The following is a 24048-nucleotide window of genomic DNA, read 5'->3' on the forward strand; positions in this document are numbered from 1 at the left end:
TGGGGCAGCCGTGAGAAATTTGCCCATTAAACAGCACAGGAGTAACAGCTTTCCAATTAGCAAGTCATGGGAGAAAACAAAGATCTATTCAGTGAAAGTATAATATCCTGATGCACATTTTGCATAGCGTGCCGCCCAGTCTGTTGGCACAGGATGTGGGGGAAAGGCACGCCAGGAAAAGATAACTCGCTGGCTGGAGTGTGGTGGGGAAACCATCCCCAGGGGTGCACCTGTGATTTCCCCTTTTCCTTCTCACTAGTGAGGGAGACGGGCGCTTCTGTGCTCGTTTCTTCAACAGAGGGCGAAACCGAGAGAGGCACGAAGGCTCCCTGACACCCACTCGCCTTCCTGGTTTTCAATTCCAGAGCCCAACCACGGAAGAGGAAGGAGTTCCTGAGCAGAGACTCCGCAGAGGTAAGCCCTCGGATTCCTACCCACGCGTCTCCTAAAGCACACATGCAGGCACTTCAAAAAGTTTGTGGGAAAATGGAATGAAAAGCAATTTCGAGACCGGTGCCGCAGCTCACTAGGCTAATCCTCCGCCTAGCGGCGCCGGCACACCGGGTTCTAGTCCCGGTCAGGGCGCCGGATTCTGTCCCGGTTGCCCCTCTTCCAGGCCAGCTCTCTGCTGTGGCCAGGGAGTGCAGTGGAGGATGGCCCAAGTGCTTGGGCCCTGCACCCCATGGGAGACCAGGAGAAGCACCTGGCTCCTGCCATCGGATCAGCGCGGTGCACCGGCCGCAGCGGCCATTGGAGGGTGAACCAACGGTAAAGGAAGACCTTTCTGTCTCTCTCTCTGCCTGTCCAAAAAAAAAAAAAAGCAATTTTGAAATTCATGCATAATTTTTATAATATGCGTTCTTATGAAGAGTCCTTATCCACAAGAATTTCAAACTTTATTTGCATGGAAGTAAACTTACCTTTTCTCTCCAGTTTCCGTGAACTCTCTATGAAGTACCCTCTAGTGGACGTACTCATTTAATCCTTGAAAAGGATTTAGGAGCCCGTGCTGTGGCACAACAGGTAAGCGGCCGCCTGTGACTCTGGCATATCCCATATGCCTGCCGGTTCCAGTCCCAGCTTCTCCATTTCCAATCCAGCTCCCTGCTAATGGCCTGGGAAAGCAGCAGAAGATGGCTCAAGTGCTTGGGCCCTGCCACCCATATGGGAGACCCAGAAGAAGCTCCTGGCTTTAGCCTGGCCCACCCCTAACTATTGCGGCCGTTTGGGGAGTGAACCGGTGGAGAGTAGCTCTCTCCCTCTCTCTGTCTCTCTGTAATTCCGACTTAATAAATCAATAAAAAGATTTATTCCTGTTCATGTTTGGGTGCTTCCAAGACCCTTCTCTGGGTTTTGTCAGTTGCTTTATCTCGGGTGTCCAGAACAGTGCCTGGCAAAGATTGGGTACAAATCAGTATTCAGCACTGTTAAATCCCGGTTTGCAGAAGAAAGAACTGAGGCAGAGGGCGCTGAATCCCCTACCTAAGCACCCACATCTGGGCAACTGGGGAGCATCCACACCTGGGCTGGGCCCAGAGCAGAGCAAGGAAGGGCAACGCCAGGGGATCCTTTTGTGCTCCCAGGGAGGTGGCAGAACCAGAAGAAATGGCTGTGTTGAGCACTGGGCGACTGGAATCTTAGGGAGCAGTCTCTGATTAACTGCCATATTTGGGCCAGAAAGTAGCAGGGAGCTACTGATGCGAAGGCCATGCACACAAGGACAGGGACAGACCTTGGCACAGCTGACAATGATCAAAGTGTTGCTCCTCCCCCAATCGCTGATGAATTACTTTGTTTTCCCTCAGCCAATAGTAAGAGTTTTAAAGCAGAAAATTGGGGCCAGCATTGTGCCATTGCTTCTTCGTATCCAGGCTGCTCCGTTTGCCATCCAGCTCCCTGGTCATGGCCTGGGAAAAGCAGTGGAAGATGGCCCAAGTGCTTGGGACCCCTGCTCCCCATGTGAGAGACCGGAAGAAGCTCCTGGCTTCGGGCTGGTTCCACTCTGGCTGTTGTGGCCATCTGGGGAGTGAACCAGCAGGTAGAAGACTTCTCTTCATGCCTTTTCCTTCTCTCTATAACTTTCAAATAAATAAATAAATCTTAAAAAAGAAATGGTCACAGGAAGTGAGGAAAATGCTATTTCTTGCATACTTGAACTTAATTTTTAAACTTGAAGCAGTCTCTTACGACAGGCAGCATTATGTAGAGAAAAAAATATGAAATGTCATCAAAAGAGCTAGGCTTTAACCGGCCTTGTCCCATTTGAAATTTCTGGGTGGTTTCCCTAGTTCCCTATGTCTGTTTCCTCATCTCTAAAATGAGGATTAAGAGTGATTGGCGTGGACAGAATGTTTTTTTTTTTTTTCAAGATTTTATTTATTTAATTGAAAGAGTTACAGAGAGAGAGGGAGAGGGATCTTTCATGCACTAGTTCACTCCCCAGATGGGTGCAACACCTAGGTCTGGGCCAGACTGAAACCAGGAGCCTGAAACTCCATCATCTGGGTCTCCTTCATAGTTGGCAGGGGCCCAAGTACTTTTATAAAGTGTAGGTTAAGGGGCCGGCCCTGTAGTGTAGTGCGTAAAGCCGCTGCCTGTAGTGCTGGCATCCCATGTATATACAGGCACCAGTTCAAGTCCTGGCTGCTCCACTTCCAATCCAGTTCTTTGCTATTGCCTGGGAAAGCAGTACAAGCTAGCCCAAGTCTTTGGGCCCCTGCACCCATGTGGGAGACCTGGAGGAAGCTCCTGGCTCCTGGCTTCGGATCAGCACAGCTCTGGCAGTTGCAACCATCTGGGGAGTGAACCAGTGGATGGAAGACCAGATCTTTCTCTCTTTCTGCCTCTGCTTCTCTGTAACTCTTTCAAATAAATAAATAAATCTTTTAAAAAAATAAAGTGTAAGTTGAAACTCAGTGAAAGATAACAAATGTAGCCGGCGCCGTGGCTCACTAGGCTAATCCTCCACCTTGCGGCGCCGGCACACCGGGTTCTAGTCCCATGCGTCTCCTAAAGCACACATGCAGGCACTTCAAAAAGTTTGTGGGAAAATGGAATGAAAAGCAATTTTGAGACCGGCGCCCCGGCTCACTAGGCTAATCCTCCGCCTTGCGGTGCCGGCACACCGGGTTCTAGTCCCGGTCGGGGCGCCGGATTCTGTCCCGGTTGCCCCTCTTCCAGGCCAGCTCTCTGCTATGGCCAGGGAGTGCAGTGGAGGATGGCCCAGGTGCTTGGGCCCTGCACCCCATGGGAGACCAGGAAAAGCACCTGGCTCCTGGCTCCTGCCAGGATCAGCGCGGTGCGCCGGCTGCAGCGGCGGCCATTGGAGGGTGAACCAGCGGCAAAGGAAGACCTTTCTCTCTCTGTCTCTCTCTCTCACTGTCCACTCTGCCTGTCAAAAAAAAAAAAAAAAAAAAAAGAAAGATAACAAATGTGTTAATTTTGTATAGTCACCACTCCCATTCTATTTGCACCTGGTTTTGACTATATACTCGGTTTTTTAGGGGATTTTGGGAGTGGGTAAGGGGTTATACTCAATTAAACATTTAGGGACCTGCATTTTTATTTTCAATTCTCATGTTTATAATAAATGATGCATGTTTATGATACATGGATGCATGTTTTTCAAAATCAAAAGCACTTTGGAGACAGGGACTCTTACTTGACTGACAGGTCGCTTTTGCTGCCTTTGAGGGGAATTTTCTGCAAGTTGGAAGTCAGCCTGTGATTCAAACGTTTCTTGCGTGATCCGCAGGCTGACTACCACACAGGCAGGTACTTTATTGGCTCTTTTCACTGAGCTGCCCTAATATTGCATACAGCTGCTAATGATTTCTGCACAAAGGAGTGAAAAAACAAATTTCAGCAAAGGACATGTACGTGCTACTCATTTGGGAAGGATTACCAGTGTGTACTGGAACCGTCGCTCCAGGTTTAGATTAAACAATAGGCTCTCCTGCGAAATGACGGAAAACAGAATTTTCCGGCAGCAGTGCAAATGTAAGGGTGCTTGTAAAAATGTGAATCGTGCAGAAACATTCAGTCACCAAGCCTGGCTTAGTGCCTGTGGCATGCCTGGCATTCGTCTTAGACCTGAGGAGACAACAGGAAACAAAACAATGAGGTACCTGCCCTGATGGAACCCCCATCCCACTGGAGGAGACAGAAAACAAAGCGATAAAACACTACACTATCTTGTCAGCCACTGCCATGAAGAAACCCAGGCCAGGTCAAGGATGAGACTGTGTGGTGGGTTCTGGTGAGAGTGAGAGACCTGGGCAGCAAAGGAATCTCCAAGGACACTTTTTAAAGTAAGGAAGCAAGGCTGATGCTGTGGCGTAGTGGGTAAAGCCACCAACTGCAGTGCCAGCATCCCATATGGGTGCCAGTTCAAGACCTGGCTGCTCCACTTCCGATCCAGCTCTCTGCTATGGCCTAGAAAGGCAGTGGAGGATGATGGTCCAAGTCCTTGGGCCCCTGCACCCACGTGGGAGACCCGGAGGAAACTCCTGGCTCCTGGCTTCGGATCAGTGCAGCTCGGGCCATTGCAGCCAACTGGAGAGTGAACCAGCACATGGAAGACCTCTCTCTCTGCCTCTCCTTCTCTATGTAACTCTGACTTTCAAATAAATAAATAAATCTTAAAAAAAAAAAAAAGTAAGGAAGCTAGTCTTGTGTGGATCTCTAAAGCCGGTTTACTTGGACTCACGGTTTCTCGTTCTCCAGGAGCCTACAATGTATGCCTGAAAACAAATGAGCGTGCAGCCATAGACACATGAACACACTCATTATTTGGACTTTTGCCTGTATGCAAATAAGTTGGATTGCTCGTACCCAGAGATCTTCCCCAATGTACAGAAAGCCCAGAAGTCTTTGCAGGCTTACACACGTAGGCCATGTAGAGCATGTGGGACGTTCCTGTTTCATCTGAGTGAGGGAAGAGATGTAGGTGGAAGTAAGTGGCCGCTTCTGCCATTGGCTGTGACCATCACTTACTCATCATAGAAACCAAGGTGCAGCCACATCCTCAGCCATAGAAGACACCAGAGACCCCAGAGAGACTCAGCACAAGTAAGTGAGACGTTAGAGCCCTGCAGAGGTTTCAAACCTTAGATGTTGTTCACTCTTTAAGGTTTGGTTGCTATTGCTGTCGTGTCTTGGTTGTGACTGAGTGACTGTCCTGGGACCTGGTTCACTGTTTTACTTACTCTAATCTTTATTCCTGACCATGTTGCAATCGAATGGTAATTTCTAAGAGAAAGCCAGGCACAGGAATTTTAGCCTGGCAAATATAGTCAAATACTAGAGAAGGATTCCGTCCTGATCAAGGTTTGTGATTGCCTCCAGGCTTTTCCCAAGTGAGCTTTCAAAGGAAGAAGGAGCAAAGAATTTCATTTCATGCTTCTTCATTTCTTTCCCTTCTTTCTAAACTTCAGGGATTTTAGGCATAATATTTTCTGTTATTTTAAGGACCACTTTGTTAGTGTCTGCATGTTTTGCCAAGAATCACATTCTAAAATCATTTGGTTTCAGAGATAGTTCAAGGAGTTTTTGCCCCAGGCTGGGAATTTGAACTCACAGTACCCAAGGGATATTTCGGTTATTCCTCTTGCTTTTGCTTTAACGTGAGTCAACCATTCAAAGTAGTATTTAGCTGGTATTTGGAGGGAAAATAGACCTAACAGCTTGCTGGTTCAAAATTAAACATTTAGTGTTTGCTTTTTATCAATAACCAACTCGGTTAACAAAACCTCTTCCTCTTCTCTTTTGTTCTAAAATTTAACTCGAAGCTGGCAACTTTTACAGAACTGAATTAGCAATGTCTGGGGACCCTGTGAAATGAGGGGAACTAACATTGTTTTACCACCAACTGTCAGGAGTCATAAAGCACTCTTAGTTCACCTCACTAAGTGTGAGAAGTTCCGAAGTAAACACTAGCATCTCACACGAATGCTGTCTGTATCCAACTTGTGCCTTCTGAAACCCGGGGAGGGGGGAGGGAACAGATATTAAGTTCTATGCCACTACATTTTGTATAAGTTTATTACTGAACAAGTTAAGATGTAGCAAAGAAGAGCTGTCAGCAAATTCACAGTCTTCATTTTTCTGCTTCAAACCTAGAGGTTATTGCTCAGTTACTATGCGTGTAAAAACTGCATGAGGATGTGGAATTCCCAGATATGTTTAAATTACTGATGTCGTTTATTTGAGAGGAAGAGTTCAAGTTGGCTACTGTTTTTGCAATGAATTATAAAATGGCAAATACTTAATTCCTTATTCGTAAGTTTTATATTCAGCAAAATTATTCTAGAAATTCCATCCCCCTCCTAGTTATCTGCTGAGATCTTATCAAGATGATTAACATCGTAATTGAATGCTAAGCTTCTTTGCCAGCCAATTGGGTTTTGGTTGTTATCTCTCCGGCACAGAGGCTAGAATTTTTAAGACTACTTTTTAGTATGATCAGACAAGGATAGCCTCAATAGACTATTGGCTTAAGTCAAAATCAAATGGTTTGATTACAATAGTGACTATTTTATCAATGACCTTGTTAAAATTGCTTCTGGGGTTGAGATGTTTTTGTTGCTAATCAGTTGAACTATGTCAGCATTATATAAAGTAAAAATAACTACGTACCTAGGAGAAAGAACAAAAGTTCTCAAGATTGAACTTCCCAAAACATTATTATTTCCCATGTAAAATATTTAATTTCCTAACAAGTGTAGCTGATATTGGAAGTTAAGTCTTCTAAATTTGATGGCCACATTCATACGAGTTTCTGCCCAGGGTTGTTTTGAAAACTGTGTGTCTGATTTGTCAAACAGATTTCTAAGTGGTCTCTCAACCATCTGCTGAATCAGGAACTTCATGTGACTTCCGTTGCAGTGTTAAGTAAGCCGATGCTAAGTTGTGGGGGTAAAGGAGATCTTCAAGCATAATCAACTGTTTTACTTCATGTTTCTGTATCATTTCCGGTAATACATGCAATTTTTCGATATGGGATTCTCGCACAGAATGACAGTGGCTGGGTTCGGATGGGAAGCTAACAGGAAGTAAGGACCAGCATGACATTGGAGGTCTCCTAGGCTAGTCAAGTCACATTAGGCAAGTCACATCCCAATTACCTGCATGCGAGTCCTGTGGATGACGTGAAGTGATCGTGGAATTCTGTGTATTTTGCTCTAAGGTCTCAGAACCCTTTGAGTCTAGCCCCTTTCTGTCCCCACACGTCTGTCATGTAGTCATATATGAGGTTCTGTTTTGAAACTCACACAGTTCCATGTATCTGGTCCTGAACATGATATATGCAGGCAGATAGGATTAAATCAATTAGACTCAGGAGCTGGAAGACCACGCCCTCCCCCACGCCCTCCCTCCGGCCCCTGGGTGACCTCATGCCCCTACCTGATCTTTCCTGTGTGTAACCACTCTCCTTTTGGAAGCTGATAAAAGGTGTGGAGTGCCCAAGGCCCTCTCTCTGCTTTCCTGCCCACACTACGCTGCCTGTGGCTGCTCCTAACCACACGCTTTGCTCCATGTGGCTCCCAGCCTGCTCTCTGCCTGATATGGACCCAGCTTCTAGACTTCTTTCTCCCTTAAATAAAGCCCTCATTTTCCTGTGTACTTCTCTCACTAAATAAATGCTAAAAACTTACCATGTCACCTGTTTTATTCAAGCAGATATTCAGAATTCTTATCTGAATAGATGGCAAGAACCCTTGAAATTTTAATATTAAAATAATAAAATAATTAATAAAGCTAACCTATAGCAAACACACAGCACCTTACTTTAATTCCAAATCTTTTTATGTAAGTCTTACTATTTTTTACAAAAGACTTATTTATTTGAAAGGCAGAGTTGCAGAGAGAGAGGGAGAGATCTTGCATCTGCTGGTTCACTCCCCAAATGGCTGCAATAGGCAGAGCTGGGCCGATCAGAAGCCAGGAGCTTATTCTGGGTCTCCCTCATGGGTGGAGGGGTCCAAGTATTTGGGCCATCTTTCACTGCTTTCTCAGGCACATTAGCAGGGAGGTGGATTGGAAGTAGAGTAGCCAGGATTTGAACCAGCATCCATATGGAATGCCCATGCTGTAGGCAGCAGTCTAACCCATTACACCACAGCGCCAGCCCTGTAAGTTTTACTATTTGGTAGGGCATGTCCTCCATTTGTATTCTCTTTATTTGTGATTGTTTTATTTTACTGAATCACCAGGGCTGCCCCGGACTGTGTTGAGTAGTACGTCTCCTGCTACTAGGGCTATTCCTGACATGACAGGCAAAGCTTCCTTTGGTTCCTCACTACATATGAGAACTGTGCTAAGTTTGTAGCAGAGATTCTCCTTGGGTTAAGCAAGATTTCTTCCGTTCTGGCTTGCTAAAAGGTACCTCTCACCCCAAGAATTTTGATCACAAATCATTAATAAATTTTATAAATGCTTTTTTCTTTTTTGGTCTTTACTAAATTCTTTTTTCTTTTTTTTTTATCACTTACTATCTATTGAGATGATAGTATGGTTTATAATTTATCCCCTTTAATCTATTAATGTACTTAAAATGTTTGTTTATTTACTTATTTGAAAGGCAGAGTTACAGAGATAGAGAAGGAGAGATAGAGAGAGAGAGATCTTTCCTCCATTGGTTCACTCCCCAAATAGGGCAGCAGCCAGGGCTCAGCCAGGCCAAAGCCAAGAGTCTAGAACTCCATCACCTGGGTCTTCCACGTAGGTGACAGGGGCCTAAGTACTCAGGCCATCTTCTGTTACTTTCCCAGGAACATTAGCAGGGAGCTGCATCAGAAGTGGAACAGCCAGGACTCCAACCAGCACTCATATGGGATGCCGGCATCACAGGCCATGTCATACTGCTATGCCACAATTAATGTAGTTAATATGCCTATTAATGTAGCTTCTTATACAGATAGATTTTTTTTTTATTTTTATTTTTTGACAGGCAGAGTAGACAGTGAGAGAGAGAGACAGAAAGGTCTTCCTTTTCCGTTGGTTCACCCCCTAATGGCCGCTGGGGCTGGTGCACCATGCTAATCAGAAGCCAGGAGCCAGGTGCCTCTCCTGGTCTCCCATGCAGGTGCAGGGCCCAAGCACTTGGGCCATCTTCCACTGCACTCCCGGGCCATAGCAGAGAGCTGGCCTGGAAGAGGGGCAACCGGGACGGCCCAGATAGATGTTTTGACGTTATAACATTTTACATTCCTGGGACAAACCCTATCTTATTAAATTTTCTTCCTTCCTTCCTTCCTTCCTTCCTTCCTTCCTTCCTTCCTTCCTCTCTCTCTGTCTCTCTCTCTCTCTGTCTCTCTCTCTCTGTCTCTCTGTCTCTCTCTTTCTCTCTTTCTTTCCCAGGCAGAGTTAGACCATGAGAGAGATAGAGAGAGAGTTATAGGCAGTGAGAGAGAGAGACAGAGAGAAAGGTCTTCCTTCCGTTGGTTCACTCCCCTAATGGCCTCTACAGCCGGCACGCTGTACCAATCCAAAGCCAGGAGCCGGGTGCTTCCTCCCAGTCTCCCGTGTGGGTGCAGGGACCCAAGCACTTGGGCCATCCTCTGCTGCCCTCCTGGGCCACAGCAGAGAGTTGGACTGGAAGAGGAGCAACCGGGACAGAATCCAGCGCCCTAACCGGGACTAGAACCCGGGGTGCTGGTGCCGCAGGTGGAGGATTAGTCAAGTGAGCCACGGCGCCGGCCAAATTTCCTTTTTATATACTGCTAAACTTGAATAGTTAATCATTTATTTAGAACGTTTATATATTTTAAATATTTATTTTATTTATTTGAAAGAGAGAGAGGCAGAGCTAGAGAGAGAGAGGTCTTCCATCTGCTGGTTCACTCCCCAAATGACTGCAATGACCAGAGCTGAGCTTATCCAAAGCCAGGAGCCAGGAGCTTCTTCCAGGTCTCCCATGCAAGTGCAGGGGCCCAAGGACCTGGGCCATCTTCTACTGCTTCCCCAGGCCACAGCAGAGAGCTGGATCAGAAATGGAGCAGCCGAGACTCAAACCGGTGCCCACATGGGACGCCGGCACTGTAGGCGGTGGCTTTGACCCACTGCGCCACAGCGCCGGCCCCAGGATATTTATATTTACGTTGTAAGCCACATTCATCATTCTCATGTCTGAATCTTTTCCATTTTTATATACTCTGAAACTATTTACAAAAGATAAGGATCACTTTTCTCTTGGACATTAGCAAAGATTCTCTGGTTAAACCAGCGGGGCCTGATATTTTCCTGGGGGAACCTAATTTAAGTTTCTTTACTGGTGATTGTGAACTGTAGGCTTTCAGCCTTTTTAAAGATTTGATTGTATTAGTGTATATATTTCTCAAGCAATTTTCATTTAACTGAAGTCTTCAGATGTATTGTCATAAACTTATTTGTAGGGTTCGCTTCTAATTCTTTAAATATTTTGTCTGTGGTTATGATCCCTTTTTGGCAATATTATTGGTGACTTTTTACATGTTTTCAGCTTTGCTTTAGGTTTGCATTTCTACTCTAGTTTCATGGCACAGGCCTGGCCTTGCACGGTGTATCCCCAGAGCCTCCGTCTGTGGGAAGAACTTCCTTTCTCTTTCATTCTGAAGGAGACTAACCGCCAGCTGGCAGCTGCCCACCTCAGAACTGGGGACCCTGCTTACCTAAGCATTTGGTTTCCATTTATTTTGGTCAGGGCTATGTTTATCTTGCTTTTAAGCCTAACCATATATTTTTTGATTTTCCTTTTTATAATTCATTTTTCATTCTTATATGCTTTCAGCAGGAAGGGTTTATCAAATACCATGATCTTGGGGAGTTGAGTCCGATAAAATCAGCCAAACTAGCACAATGACCTCCACAAGGACAGGAGCCATGCTGCCCTCCCCCGCCCCGCCCTCCCTCGTCCTGTCCTCCCTTTGTCTGTCTGTCTGTCTCTGACACATACCACGTGTCAGGCTCTGCAATGGCATTGTGCACACACTAGTTTCATTGTCATTTTAGAGGTGAAGAAACTGAAGTTTGAAACAAGGGACTTTCTCCAGGCCATTTGGATAGTGAGTGACAGGGCTGCCTCCACAACCACACCCTCTCTTCCATCCTGCACCTGCTCTAGCCCTTGAGCCTGTTCTTCATGCTGCCCCTTGAGGGCGCTGGGAATGTGTTCGACTTTTCTCCTTTCAGCCCAGCCCCTTCATGCAATAAATGCTTTGACAAATGGCATCATTATAACAAGGATGACTGCTAATTCCCTTATGAAGCCAAGGGGACTGATGTTGTGGCACAGTGGGGTAAGCTGCTGCCTGAGAAGCCAGCATCACACATGAGTGCTGGTTCAAGTTCCAGCTGCTCCACTGATGGTTTTCAAGATTCATTCATTTACTTTGAAAATCAGACTGAGAGAGAGAGAGATATCTGGTTCACATCCCCGATGGCCACAACGGCCTGCACTGGGCCAGTCTGAAGCCAGTAGCTTCCTCTGGGTCTCCCACATGGATGAGAGGGGTCCAAACACTTGGGCTGTCCTCCACTGCTTTCCCAGGCCATTAGCAGAGAGCTGGATCAGAAGTGGAGCAGCAGGGACATGAACTGGTGCCCATATGGGATGCTGGTGCCGCAGGTGGCAGCTTTACCAGCTATACCACAACACCAGACTCCTCGTTCCTGACTTCAGCCTGGTCCAGTGCTGCCTGTTGTGACCAGAAGTGAACCAGCAGATAAAAGATCTCTCCCCTGCCCCTCTCTCTCTCAGTAGCTCTACTTTCAAATAAATAAATAAATAAATCTTTTTTTAAAAAAGGGAGGGGGACCATATTCTTGTGGCAGCACCCTCTACAGTTCTCATTGGCATTTACTATGAATTTCCTTATTGGTTTTTATCGGCCTTAGAAACATTTACTTGGAATTCCTTCTGTCAGTTTTTATGCAAAGCATTATAAAGTATAGAAAGGAGTTTTAGAATTAGTAAATATTTACAGCTGCTTTTATCTTTACTTGTTTTTCATGTTATAAAAGTATGTGCATGTAATCTGAAAAACAATACTTTCCAAGTTTGGAATTGGGTAGCTGTTGAAATCAGGCTTTTTCTTAGCAGAAAATATAATGATGCCAGTAACTGCAAGAATGCAATGCACCAGTACAGCTTCATTAATGAGTTATGACTGCTGAAAGAATGTTCTAGAAAAAAAGATAAACACTTATCAGAGGTCCATGGACCTCTTCCAAATCTTAGATTTAAGATATATTTGCAGAGAAATATAGATAGCTTCCAAGAGATGCTGAAATTTTTAAAATTTCTTCCTTATTTGAGTGAAATAAAACAGTTGAAATACAAATTAGCAACAACAAACACAATCCTTTTATTTTCATGCACAAATAAGGGAATATGTGGTAACTGAATGAGTAAAGATACATCTTTAATTTTTAATATTAATCATAATAGATGTATACATCTATACATGTTTGTAAAGAAAAAGTAATTTTGTGCTGTGTGAATATTGACCTACAAACAGCAAAAAGTCTACAAAAGTTCATATAGAATGCTTTTTGAATATTTATTTGAAAGGCTGAGTGACAGGGATAAAGACAGAGAAAGATCTTCCATCTGGTGTTTCATTCCCCAAATAGTTGCAACCAAGGCTGTACCAGATCAAAGCCAGTAGCCTGGGATTCCATCCAGGTATCCTATGTGGGAGCAGGGGCCCAAGCACTTGGGCCATCCTCTGCTGCTCTCCCAGGTGCATTAGCAGGGAACTGGATTAGAAGCAAAACAGCCAGAACTTGAACCAGCATTCTGATACGGGATGCCAGCACACAAGTGCTGGCTTAACCTGCTGCACCACATTCAGATAGAAACTATAAGTAAGAACAACATATCTGGGGCTGGCGCTCTTGTGTAGCGGGTAAAGCCGCCACCTGCAGTTCCAGCATCCCATATGGGTGCCAGTTCAAGACCTGGCTGCTCCACTTCCAATCCAGCTCTTTGCTATGGCCTGGGAAAGCAGTGGAGGATGGCCCAAGTCCTTGGGCCCCTGCACCCACATGGGAGACCTGGAGGAAGCTCCTGGCTCCTGGCTTTGGATCGGTGCAGCTCTGGCCATTGTGGCCATTTGGGGACTGAACCAACAGATGGAAGACCTCTCTCTGCCTCTCCTTCTTTCTGTGTGTGACTCTTTCAAATAAATAAATAAATCTTTAAAAAAATTATGATACATAAAACTTTTTCAGAAAGAATTTTATCCTTTACATTTGTTATTTACAGTTTTTGTGCTCTTGTATCTTTCCCGCTCTTTATGTCTAAACTCCATGTTGCTAAGTAACCTGGAAAACAGCCTCATGGCTCTGCTGGGTATTTCTGTTAGTGGCCCAAATTTGAACTCTTCTACAATTACTTGTTTCTTGTTCCAATGAATCTGGAGCTGTAAAATTGGAATTATCATTAGTTTAGCCAATTCTGTCTTCAGAGAACATTCCTCACCTGCTTTATGGGTGTCATACGCACATTTCACTTAGGTGTGGACTAGACTGGCAGGAGTGGGGCAGGATGCAAAAAGATTGGGGGAGGGTGCTCGGTTTCTTTTAGGGAGCCCAAGCCCCATTCCACGACAGGGAGACCAGGGGCAGAGGCATGGATCTGCTAGGAGTCCCCACCTCTGGATTTCTTGGCCTCAGGAAGGGTCTAGATAGAGAAGAGCCAGTTCAGTTATCTCAAGGTCATACTCTCCACAGGTGGACCCCAGGAATTAGAAACTTGAGACCAGAATTTGGCAATCTGGACTTTATGATTTGTGTTTGATGTTTTCTGTAATGTGATTTTAGATGGAACTTTATTTTGAAGCTCAAGCCTAACTTTTCCTTTTATCTAATATCCCATTAATATTCTTTAAAAGACTTTCTTAGTAAAAAAAAAATGAACTATTTTTAATTCACTCATTCTACTGAACATTTGTCATACATTTTATTCATTTAATTACTAGAATTATTTCTTTTTAGTGTGTGGTGATCAGTTTGTAATCAATTATAAAGCAAGAGTTCAAAGTTACTATTGTGAATGCTAATAATTATTAAGTATTTAGCATTGTGCCAAGTACTTTATGTGTGTAACGTATCAATCTCCAAATCCATGTTATGAAAAGTTGGCTTTGAAACTCGGGGAGATTTTATTAACTAGCCCAAAGATGCACAATAATGAAAGGGAAGAATTGAGCTCCAATTGAAAATGTGTCTCAGCTGCTGGATCATTATAATATTACAACACATTCTACAATAATAAGTGCTTTTCAAAGCCATTAACTTGGGTGGGCATGTGGCAGAGTGGTTAAGATATTGCTTGGCAAAAATACTGTATCTTCAATGTGATTGAAATTTGATGGAAGTATGTGCAGGAGAATGTACTGGGATACCTGTTCTCTATTTTGTGTTTTGGTCACTACATTGCCCTTCTCTTTCAAACCTTACGCTGAATTCTAAGAATATAATCAGTCCATTGTGCTCATTTACCCCTGGGAAAGTTGATGCTGTAGGGCTGAAAACAGATGTGGTCGGCCAACAACCTCTGTTCCTGGTTTTTGTTTTCTGGAGGCCTGAGTTCCTAGGGAGGATTGTGCTAGGCTTAAAGCAAGAAAGGTGGTTGAGGAAGAGAAAGAAGCCAGACAAGAGGGTTTTCCAAGAATGGGAAAAGGAATAGATGTGTGCAGATCATTGGTTAAGTGGGAATTCCCCTCTCAGTTATTCCCAGGTGAGACAGCAGGGTCTCAGGAGAGAATATATCTGGGATATGGCTAAAAGGGGTGGACCCCAAACACCAGAACTTCCAGCCTCAGCAGGGTCCTGGTGCCAGTCTTGGCACCTATACAGCACAGTGCTCTGCTTCCTAGGTTGGGACTATGAATAAGAGCAGCAGCGAGAGCCCCACTTTCTAGGCACTCTTCGATTCTGGGGAGACCTTAGAGAGGTAGAACTCTACCCCAACTACAACAGAAAATAATCAGTTGGGATGGAACTTTCCATCTGTCCAGTGGGATGGAAGCTCGAGATTAGACTTCATTTCACACACTTTCAAAATGCCAGTGTGGTACTTCTTACACACTCAAGTTTGGGAGGTAAGATTCATACTCGTTATTCATACATGAATATGGAAGAAGAAACCATTCTGGAAAGTTAATGCCAAAATGATAATAATGACCCCTTCTGGGTGATAGGTTTGAGTTTGTATTTTTCAATTTTGCTTGACTTTTCTTTATTTCCTTGATTTTCTGTAATGGATAAGTAAGTACTTTTAAAGTTTTATAATCAAAATACTCAAAGAATCATGTTTAGCAAAATTGTGCTTTCTCCACATTTTATATTTATTCTCTACGTAGATGTTTTGGTTGTCATATTTTTGTGTGGGTTGGAGTAGAAACTAGGTGAATTAGCTAAGACCGTGGACCTGAAAGAGACACAGCTGTGAGTTTCACACACAATTCCACAGCTTACTACCTTTCTCAGATCACATTTCTCTGAAAATCTGAAATAAAGGTTCACATGCGTGTGATTTATTAAGGAAATGTTTCTGGGAAAACCAATGAAGGAGTGGGCAACTCAGGCCAGGGAAAGGAAAGAAGCCATGCAAGGGTAATATTTCAGACAGAGTAGGAGCCTCACGCAATCCTCAAGGGAGCTCTGAGATATAAATTATGGGAGGCCATAGCTTCCGGCCAGGGCGTTCACCCGATGTGCCACAGTGCTGGCTAGGAGGTATAAATTATGCCTCACAGTTTGGCCTGCCTTGAGGCAAGGGAGCTGGGCTTTCCTAGCTCCAAATCAGTGAGTTACTGCCTACAGAGCCACCTGCGGAAACAAAATGTCCCAGGACTTCTGGCTTTCTGCACAGGCATGTGAAGCAACTCCAGTAACCCAAGGGCAGAAGAGTCACAGAAGCATAGTGTGCCCAGAAAGCAGTCCACAAGTAGACAGGAAGTCCGTGTAGGCGAGCTGGAACTCTTGTATCCCTGAGTAATGATGCTGTCTGCTTAATCGTTGATTTAATATGCTCATCTTCCCAGGATGCAACAGGTGCATCCTGGATCAGGGTGCTTGCTGGGACTCTCACCTCACCTGCATATCCAGCTGGGATACCCCCACTTCCTTATAAAAAGAGGTGGAAGGCAGGAAAGCTCTCCTTCTGCCATGGACCTTACTTAGAGTCCATTTTCTTTCTTTCCACCACCGAACCCTGCTCAGACCTACTAATCCCATGTATACTCTTTTGCCATGGGTCTTGAGTAGACCTTCCCATTTATGGTACCACTTTCAGTTTTTCCTTTCTGTCATGTACAAGCAACTCTTTGGCACATTCACGTTGGGTATTTCTCTGTGTGGAGCAGCCCACACTCAAGCATGAATGTATGTTTATTTCCTCAGTGCCAAATAAACTCTGTGCCTGTTTACACACATGTACACACAAAGATGCTATTTGGGATGCATGAACCATTTGGAGTGCCTGGGTTCAAGTCCTGACTCTGCTCTGGACTCCAACTTCCTGCTGATACTCATCCTTGGAGGTGACAGGAGACCCAGTTTGAGTTCTGGGCTCCTGGCTTCAGCCTGGCCTAGGCCAAGCTATCATAGCCATGTCCCGAATGAAACAACAGGTGGAATATCTCTCTAATTCTGTCTCTTCTCCCACTTCCACCCCACTTCCTTTCAAATAATTTTTTAAAAAAGAAATTTTAAGGGGCCAGCGCTGTGGCGTAGTGGGTATACAGCATCCCATATGGGCGCTGGTTCAAGTCCTGGCTGCTCCACTTCTGATCCAGCTCTCTGCTATGGCCTGGGAAAGCAGTGGAAGATGGTCCAAGTCCTTGGGTCCCTGCACCCATGTGGAGATCCAGAGAAAGCTCCTGGCTCCTTCCTGGCTTCAGATTAGCACAGGTCCAGCCATTGCGGCCAAATGGTTAGTGAACTAGCAGATGGAAGGCCTCTCTCTCTCTCTCTCTCTCTCTCTCTCTCTCTCTGCCTCTCCTCTGTGTAACTCTAATTTTCAAATAAATAAATAAATCTTTTTTAAAAAATAAATTTTAAAAATCATTAGCCATTTATAAACAATTGGGATGACATGATACAGTACACAAAAACAAAATGATAATGACTTATATGTAATAGAAGCATATTAGCAACCTCTCTGAAATAGAAGGAAAGCTTCCCTTTTCCTTTACAGAGAGGTGAAGGAAGAAGCTTGTCATTGTCCTATCCCAACAGAAATCCCCAGGTGGGGTGTGTGTGTGTGTGAGAGAGAGAGAGAGAGAGAGAGAGAGAGAGAGAGAAAGAAAGATCTTCCATCTGCTGGTTTACTTCCCAGATAGCCACAAGGACTTGGCAATGCCTGGCTGAAACCTGAAGCCTGAAGCCTGGAATTCTATGCAGGTCTCCCACATAGGTGGCAGGGGCCCAAGGACTTTGGCCACATTCCAGGTGTTTTAGCTGGGACCTGGATTGGAAGTGGAGCAGCTGAGGCTTGACCTGCACTGTGATAGCCAATACTGGCATCGTGAGCAGAGGGTAGCTTAACTTTCTGCAACACAATGCTGGCTCCAAGTTTCCACATATTAGATAGTCATTTATGATCTTGGTTTTGCAATGTTCTCCCGTCTCTGACTATCTCAAAAGACGCTGTGAAGCTTTCAGACATGTCCCCGAAGAAAATTATCGAGACATCCCTTGTGGACCGTTAAAGTAACCCCTCCTCTCCTCTCCTTCCAGAATCTCATCATGCCCAACTACAAACTCACTTATTTTAATATGAGGGGGAGAGCAGAAATCATCCGGTACATATTTGCTTATTTGAACATAAAGTATGAAGACCGCAGAATAGAGCAAGCTGACTGGCCTGAAATCAAATCAAGTAAGTAGCACAAATGAAAACGTAGGGAAAACGTGCTTTGAGAACCTTTAGTCCTTCGTCAAGAAAATGAACAAATAAAGATGTTTTCATCTCCTGTGGCTTTAAATTGTGAAGCCGTCATTCAGGCAAGCTAAATCGGTACACTATGACTCAGCAGATTTCCTATTAGTGATGAAAACACAAGCCTCACAGACAGCAACTACAAAAATAAACAGAGAGCCTTGCCAGAAGAACTGAATCAGACATGAGATGCACCGTTGTATATTTTATAGTTGCGATTACTGAAGTGCACAGACTCTGAGTAATTTTTCCAGTTTCCATCCCTAACAGGTTGAGCTGATTCAAACCTGCATCAGTTTAATTCTCTCCCCCAAGTATTTTTGCATGAGAAAATGCCAACAATAATGATAAGTGACAATTGGTAATTTAGCAATACATCCCCACATGTCTTTTGGAAGCATGCCTTCTGTAAAAGACGTTGTCTTTATAATGACCACCCCCTTCTTTTTAAGCAGAGATGTTTCTGTCTGATAGGATAGAATATCTTACTTCCTGTTCTCATGAGACTTTACCATTAATCTGCAAATGTTTTTCCTGATATTGGGGTTTTTTTATTACTAGATTTTTTTTTATTTTTCCCAAAAGAAATCTTTTATTTAAGGAAAACAAACTTCATGCATTTCATAAGTAAAACTTTAGGAATGCAGTGATTCTTCTCACCATACTCACCCTCTCACCCACACTCCCACACTCCCACTCCCCCGACTCCCAATCCCATTCTCCACTAAGATCCATTTTCAATTAACTTTACACACAGAAGATCAACTCTACGCTAAGAAAAGAGTTCAACAATTTGCACAGAAAGCGAAACAAAACTGTTCCTCAACAGGCAAGACAAGGGCTGTTCAAAGTCATTGCAACTCGAAGTTAATTTCACTTTTTTTTTTTTTTTGAGAAACTTAATTTACTTTAAAGAAACACCCAAGAATGTTACATCTTTTGGGAGCACTTAGACATAACTATACCTTATAAGATATAAGAATGTTCTTCATTTAATATATTAGAAGAAAGCAAGTCCTTGAGAACAAGTTTTATAATTAATTAAGGAAGCACCTAAGAAAACAAGCAGTGGAGTTTATAATTTAGGCATAACTAAAACTTATGAGACAAGAATATCCTCCACTTAATACATTAAAACAAAATAAATCTTTGAGAACAAATTTTACTGTTAACTCTCATAATACAACTCTTTGAGGACAAAGGTCTTGCATGGGAAGTTAGTGCATAGTGACTCCTGCTGTTAATTTAACAATTAATACTCTTATGTATGATGTCAATGATCATCTGAGGCTCTTGATATGAGCTGCCTAGGCTATGGAAGCCTTTTGAATCCACAAATTCCATCGGTATTTAGACAAGGTCATAAGCAAAGTAGAAGTTCCCTCCTCCCTTCAGAGAAAGGTACCTCCTTCTTTGATGACCACTTCTTTCCACTGGGATCTCACTCACAGAGATCCTTCCTGTAGAATATTTTTTGCCATAGTGTCTTGGCTTTCCATGCCTGAAATGCTCTCATGGGCTTTTCAGCCAGACCAGAATGCCTTAAGGGCTGATTCTGAGGTCAGAGTACTGCTTAAAGCAATTGTCATTCTATGTGCATATGATTTTAAGATAAAAGTTGTATCATAGGTGAATTTCATTTTGTCCATGAAATGATTAGGTCAAGATGAATAGCATAGTGCAAGGATAGTACACACACCAAATTCTGTATTTAAGCTTTTAAAATTTTCATTTTTCTTTTAGAGCCTCATCCCCTAGTCTGTCTTGACTTGTTTCTGTTATTGAAAATGTAGTTTTCACATTTTCTTAATATCTTTATAAAATTCATGATGATTAAGATATTAATTTCAAATCATTTATGAGCCAGAGACCTACCACTGCGTTGTCTTCAAGAAGATAGAAACTTCATAGACATAAAAACTCAAATAGAAATAGTGATTTTTCTCCATGAGATTGTCAAAGACTAGGCTTGCTCTTGTTTATCTGCCACCCATGGCTGTCTTATTTACAGAGTGTAAGATAGTTCACTCTCTTTCCACATTTGGGCTCTTTGGAAGTATGAAAAAGGGAGGAGGCATACCCTTTCTTTTCACAGCTTGACCAGATAGTTACATAGAACTTCCATTACATTCCCTTGGCATGTAAGAACTTAGTCACACATTGGTGACATGTTACTGTGAGGGAAGCAGGGAAATGTTGACTTTATTGTGAATAACACCTTGTCCAGCTAAAACTCCAGGGTTTTATTACTTTGAGAAGAAAGGTTAAAATAGGTACAGAGATGCAGTTTCTATTACAAATTTTATTTGTTCTTATCTCCCATCCAGTTTAGCAGTGCTCTCTGGTGTTTGAAACCCTCTACAATATCCCCTTTGCTAGAACCTGGAATTAACTCAATCTTTGGTCAACCCTTTCCATAATTGAATAATTCTACTAAAAAGTTCTTTCTGGCCAAACCTGCCAAACTGATCACATTTGTTTTACATTTTCTCTCTGCTTTAATAATAGGAAAATATTTTGGAAAAAAGACAAAACACCATAAGGACAAAAACATCAACTTGAATAGGAGAGCAGAAAAATCTGGAAGCTAGAAAGCCAGTAAAAGAATGCTAAGGAGACAGTAGGTTCGTAAAGGCCAAAAAAGAAGCCTGGAGGAGGAAAAGGCAAGCAGAATCATTCTGAGTTCCTGAAAAAGGCTCAGGGAGCAGCAGCAACAGGCAGCTTTAAAAGCTGAGCTAATAGAGGATTGACTGGAAGAATGTGAGAAAGCAGTAGGACCACCAGCTCCTTCCCCCTCCCTGGGAAAAATGTGGACATTACTCTCAGGATAGGATGCACCAGAGGATTCTGGGACAACAGGCATGTCTGAAGACACAATACGATAATAAATATTCAAAGGAAGTCTAGAAACTAAACTGTGAGACCCAAAGTTCCTTTTTTTTAAAAAAAAAAAAAAGATTTATTTATTTTATTTGAAAGAGTTACACAAAGAGAGGAGAAGCAGAGAGAGAGAGAGAGAGGTCTTCCATCCGATGGTTCACTCCCCAGATGGCCGCAATGGCCGGAGCTGTGCAGATCCAAAACCTAGAGCCAGGAGCTTCTTCTGGGTCTCCCACACGGGTGCAGGGGCCCAGAGTTGTATCATCCTCCACTGCTATCCCAAGCCACAGCAGAGAGCTGGATTGGAAGAGGAGCAGCCAGGACCAGAATGGGCGCCCATAGGGGATGCCGGCACTTCAGGCCAGGGCTTTTTAACCCACTGCGCCACAGTGCTGGCCCCCCTAAGTCCCTTTAACCTACTCTACAATTAGCATGCTGCAACCAGGCTGATATCTCTCAGACAGAAACTGGAGGAATGCTCTCTGGGACAACTGATCGGCCTAAGGGAATAATCTAATGGATACTGAATATATTAAGTCTGTCAGTGAAGTGGCCCAGCCAATTCTGTTGGCAAGGGCCTCCCATGCACCCTGAGCTTCCAGTCACTTTTATTTCTTTGTCCTTTATAGCAGGAATGGCAAAGCAAAAAATCAACAGATATTTGAGAAAAGTCTCTAATATGAAAGTAGGCATGAATGAAGCAGAAGGAAAAAAAAAACAACTCTGATGGAAACAGGATAATTTAGAGGAAAAAAAAAACTTTCAAAAATATTATATGATGTCCACTATAAGAACTGGGTACTGGGCCGGCACCGCGGCTCACTAGGCTAATCCTCCGCCTTGCGGCGCTGGCACACCGGGTTCTAGTCCCGGTCAGGGCACCGGATTCTGTCCCGGTTGCCCCTCTTCCAGGCCAGCTCTCTGCTGTGGCCAGGGAGTGCAGTGGAGGATGGCCCAGGTGCTTGGGCCCTGCACCCCATGGGAGACCAGGAAAAGCACCTGGCTCCTGGCTCCTGCCATCGGATCAGCGCAGTGTGCCGGCCACAGCGCGCTGGCCGCGGCAGCCATTGGAGGGTGAACCAACGGCAAAGGAAGACCTTTCTCTCTGTCTCTCTCTCTCACTGTCCACTCTGCCTGTCAAAAAAATAAAATAAAATAAAAATTTATAAAAGAACTGGGTACTATAAAAGAAATGCTCCAAGACAAAAGTTCTTGAACATTGAGAATGTGGGGACCTGTGTTGTGGCACTGTGGGTTAAGCTGCCACCTGCCATGCATATGGACACCAGGTCAAGTCCCAGCTGATCCACTTTCAATCCACATCTAACTCCCTGCTAATACACCTGGGAAAGCAGTGGAGGACCAGCAGATGGAAGATCTCTCTCTCTCTCTCTCTCTCTCCTCTCTCCTCTCTCCTCTCTCCATAACTCCACCTTTCAATTAGAAAAAAATTAAAAATAAATAGACTTATTAAAAATTAAAATGAAAAATTGAGAATGTGAATGTGATACAAACAAAACCAATCAATTTTTCAATAGAGGGCTGGTGCCGTGGCTCACTTGGTTAATCCTCCACCTGTGGCGCCGGCATCCCATATGGGCACTGGGTTCTAGTCCCGGTTGCCCCTCTTCCAGTCCAGCTCTCTGCTATGGCCCAGGAGGGCAGTGGAGGATGGCCCAAGTGCTTGGGCCCCTCCACCCGCATGGGAGACCAGGAAGAAGCACCTGGCTCCTGGCTTCAGATTGGTGCAGTGCCGGCCGTAGCAGCCATTTGGGGAGTGAACCAAAGGAAGGAAGACCTCTCTCTCTGTCTCTCTCTCTCTCTCACTGTCTATAACTCTACTTGTCAAATAAAAAAAATAAAAAATAAAAATAAATTTAAATTTTTTTCAATTGAATGATGAAAATCAGGAAATCTTCCAGAAAACACAATAGGACAAGCAAATGGAAAATAGAAAAAAGGAAGATCAGTGAAACTGAGGATCCATCAGTTTAGGAGGTCACCTTCCCAATGAGATTCTAGGAAGAGAGAACATATAACAGAAGAGAGGCAAACTTTTTAAAGACTCTCCCTTACCCAAAATTGAAAAGTGTCTCCTCATGGCTTTTATACATTGGTCTTCCACTTGCCATTTTCGTTCATGGAGAACAGATTATTCTTTCTTTTTTCATCTGAATACCGGAGGCCTTCAAAAAGTTCACAGAAAATGTGTGTTATGAAAAAACTACCCATGGACTTCAAAACATTTTGCACCAAAATCCAGCTTATCTTTCAATTCCGTTTCTCAAAAACACTTTAAGAAGTACTCTTAGAATTGAAGAAGCTTGGTTGAAGACACTGGAGGGAATAAAGAGCATTGTGGAGCAGCCAGTTGAATAAAAGTGCTCTGAGTGAAGAGAAAGGTCCAGAATCCAGCCCCCGGTTAACTTGCGCGTCTGTGGGTCTACTTAGATAAGAACTGTGGATCTTCCTTGTTTCTCTGATCATCATCGTGAATTTCAGCTCAACCTTCCCACCCCTGACCCTACTGGTTGATTTAGATACTGTTTCCCATGGCCCATCCGAGCTCTGCAATACACCCGGGCGTAAGGGACAACTCTCCTCTCCTCCCTGAGTATTCCAATTTTAGCCGCTGGGTTGCATTTCCCTGCCACCCAAGCAGGTGTCCTCTGAACAGGCTCCCATTACACAGCATCTGCTGAGCAGTGTGTGGTGCCAATGAGGAAACACAATGTTCCGAGCACAGGAACAGCGCAGGACGCCATGGCACCATCACCCTGTCACAGACATTATCCTACGGCGTTTTCCCAAGATCAGAGTAGTTACATTGGCAGCCATATCACACTAAGGACTTATATTCAATGTCACTAAATTCCTTAGAGCTTTTTTTAAAAAAATTATTTATTTGAAAGGCAGAGTTACAGAGAGACAGAGCAAAGAGAAAGAGAGGTCTTTCATCCACTGGGTCACTCCCCAGATGGCCATGATAGCCAGAGCTGCGCCTATCTGAAGCCAGGAGCTGGGAGCTTCTTCCGGGTCCCCCATGTGGGTGCAGGGGCCCAAGCACTTGGATCATCTTGTGGTGCTTTCCCAGGCACATTAACAAGGAACTGGAAGTGGAGCAGCCGGGACTCGAATTGCTGCTCATGTCAGATCCTGTTGCTGCAGGCAGCAACTTCACGCATTAAACAACAGTGCCAGCCCTCCTTAAAGCTTTTGGACAGGAGCTCCTGTTTACT

The 24048-nt window shown here is 44.0% G+C and overlaps 1 protein-coding gene across 2 annotated transcripts in view; it reads left to right on the forward strand.

Annotated features, from left to right (window-relative positions):
* Positions 1–239: 239 nt before the first annotated feature.
* The window catches only part of HPGDS (hematopoietic prostaglandin D synthase), a 46214-nt gene continuing 22405 nt past the window's right edge, over positions 240–24048 (forward strand). Inside the window, exons 1-2 of one of the 2 annotated variants that reach the window (XM_070047860.1) lie at positions 240–414; positions 17728–17869. In XM_070047860.1, coding sequence (XP_069903961.1) covers positions 17737–17869 — 133 coding nt within the window. In that variant the 5' untranslated portion in view covers positions 240–414; positions 17728–17736. Of the gene's footprint in view, positions 415–4931; positions 5071–17727; positions 17870–24048 lie in introns of those variants that run through there. The other variant, XM_017347270.3, reaches the window with a different exon arrangement.

Source organism: Oryctolagus cuniculus, chromosome 8 (genome assembly GCF_964237555.1).
Source record: "Oryctolagus cuniculus chromosome 8, mOryCun1.1, whole genome shotgun sequence".
Taxonomy (NCBI): domain Eukaryota; kingdom Metazoa; phylum Chordata; class Mammalia; order Lagomorpha; family Leporidae; genus Oryctolagus; species Oryctolagus cuniculus.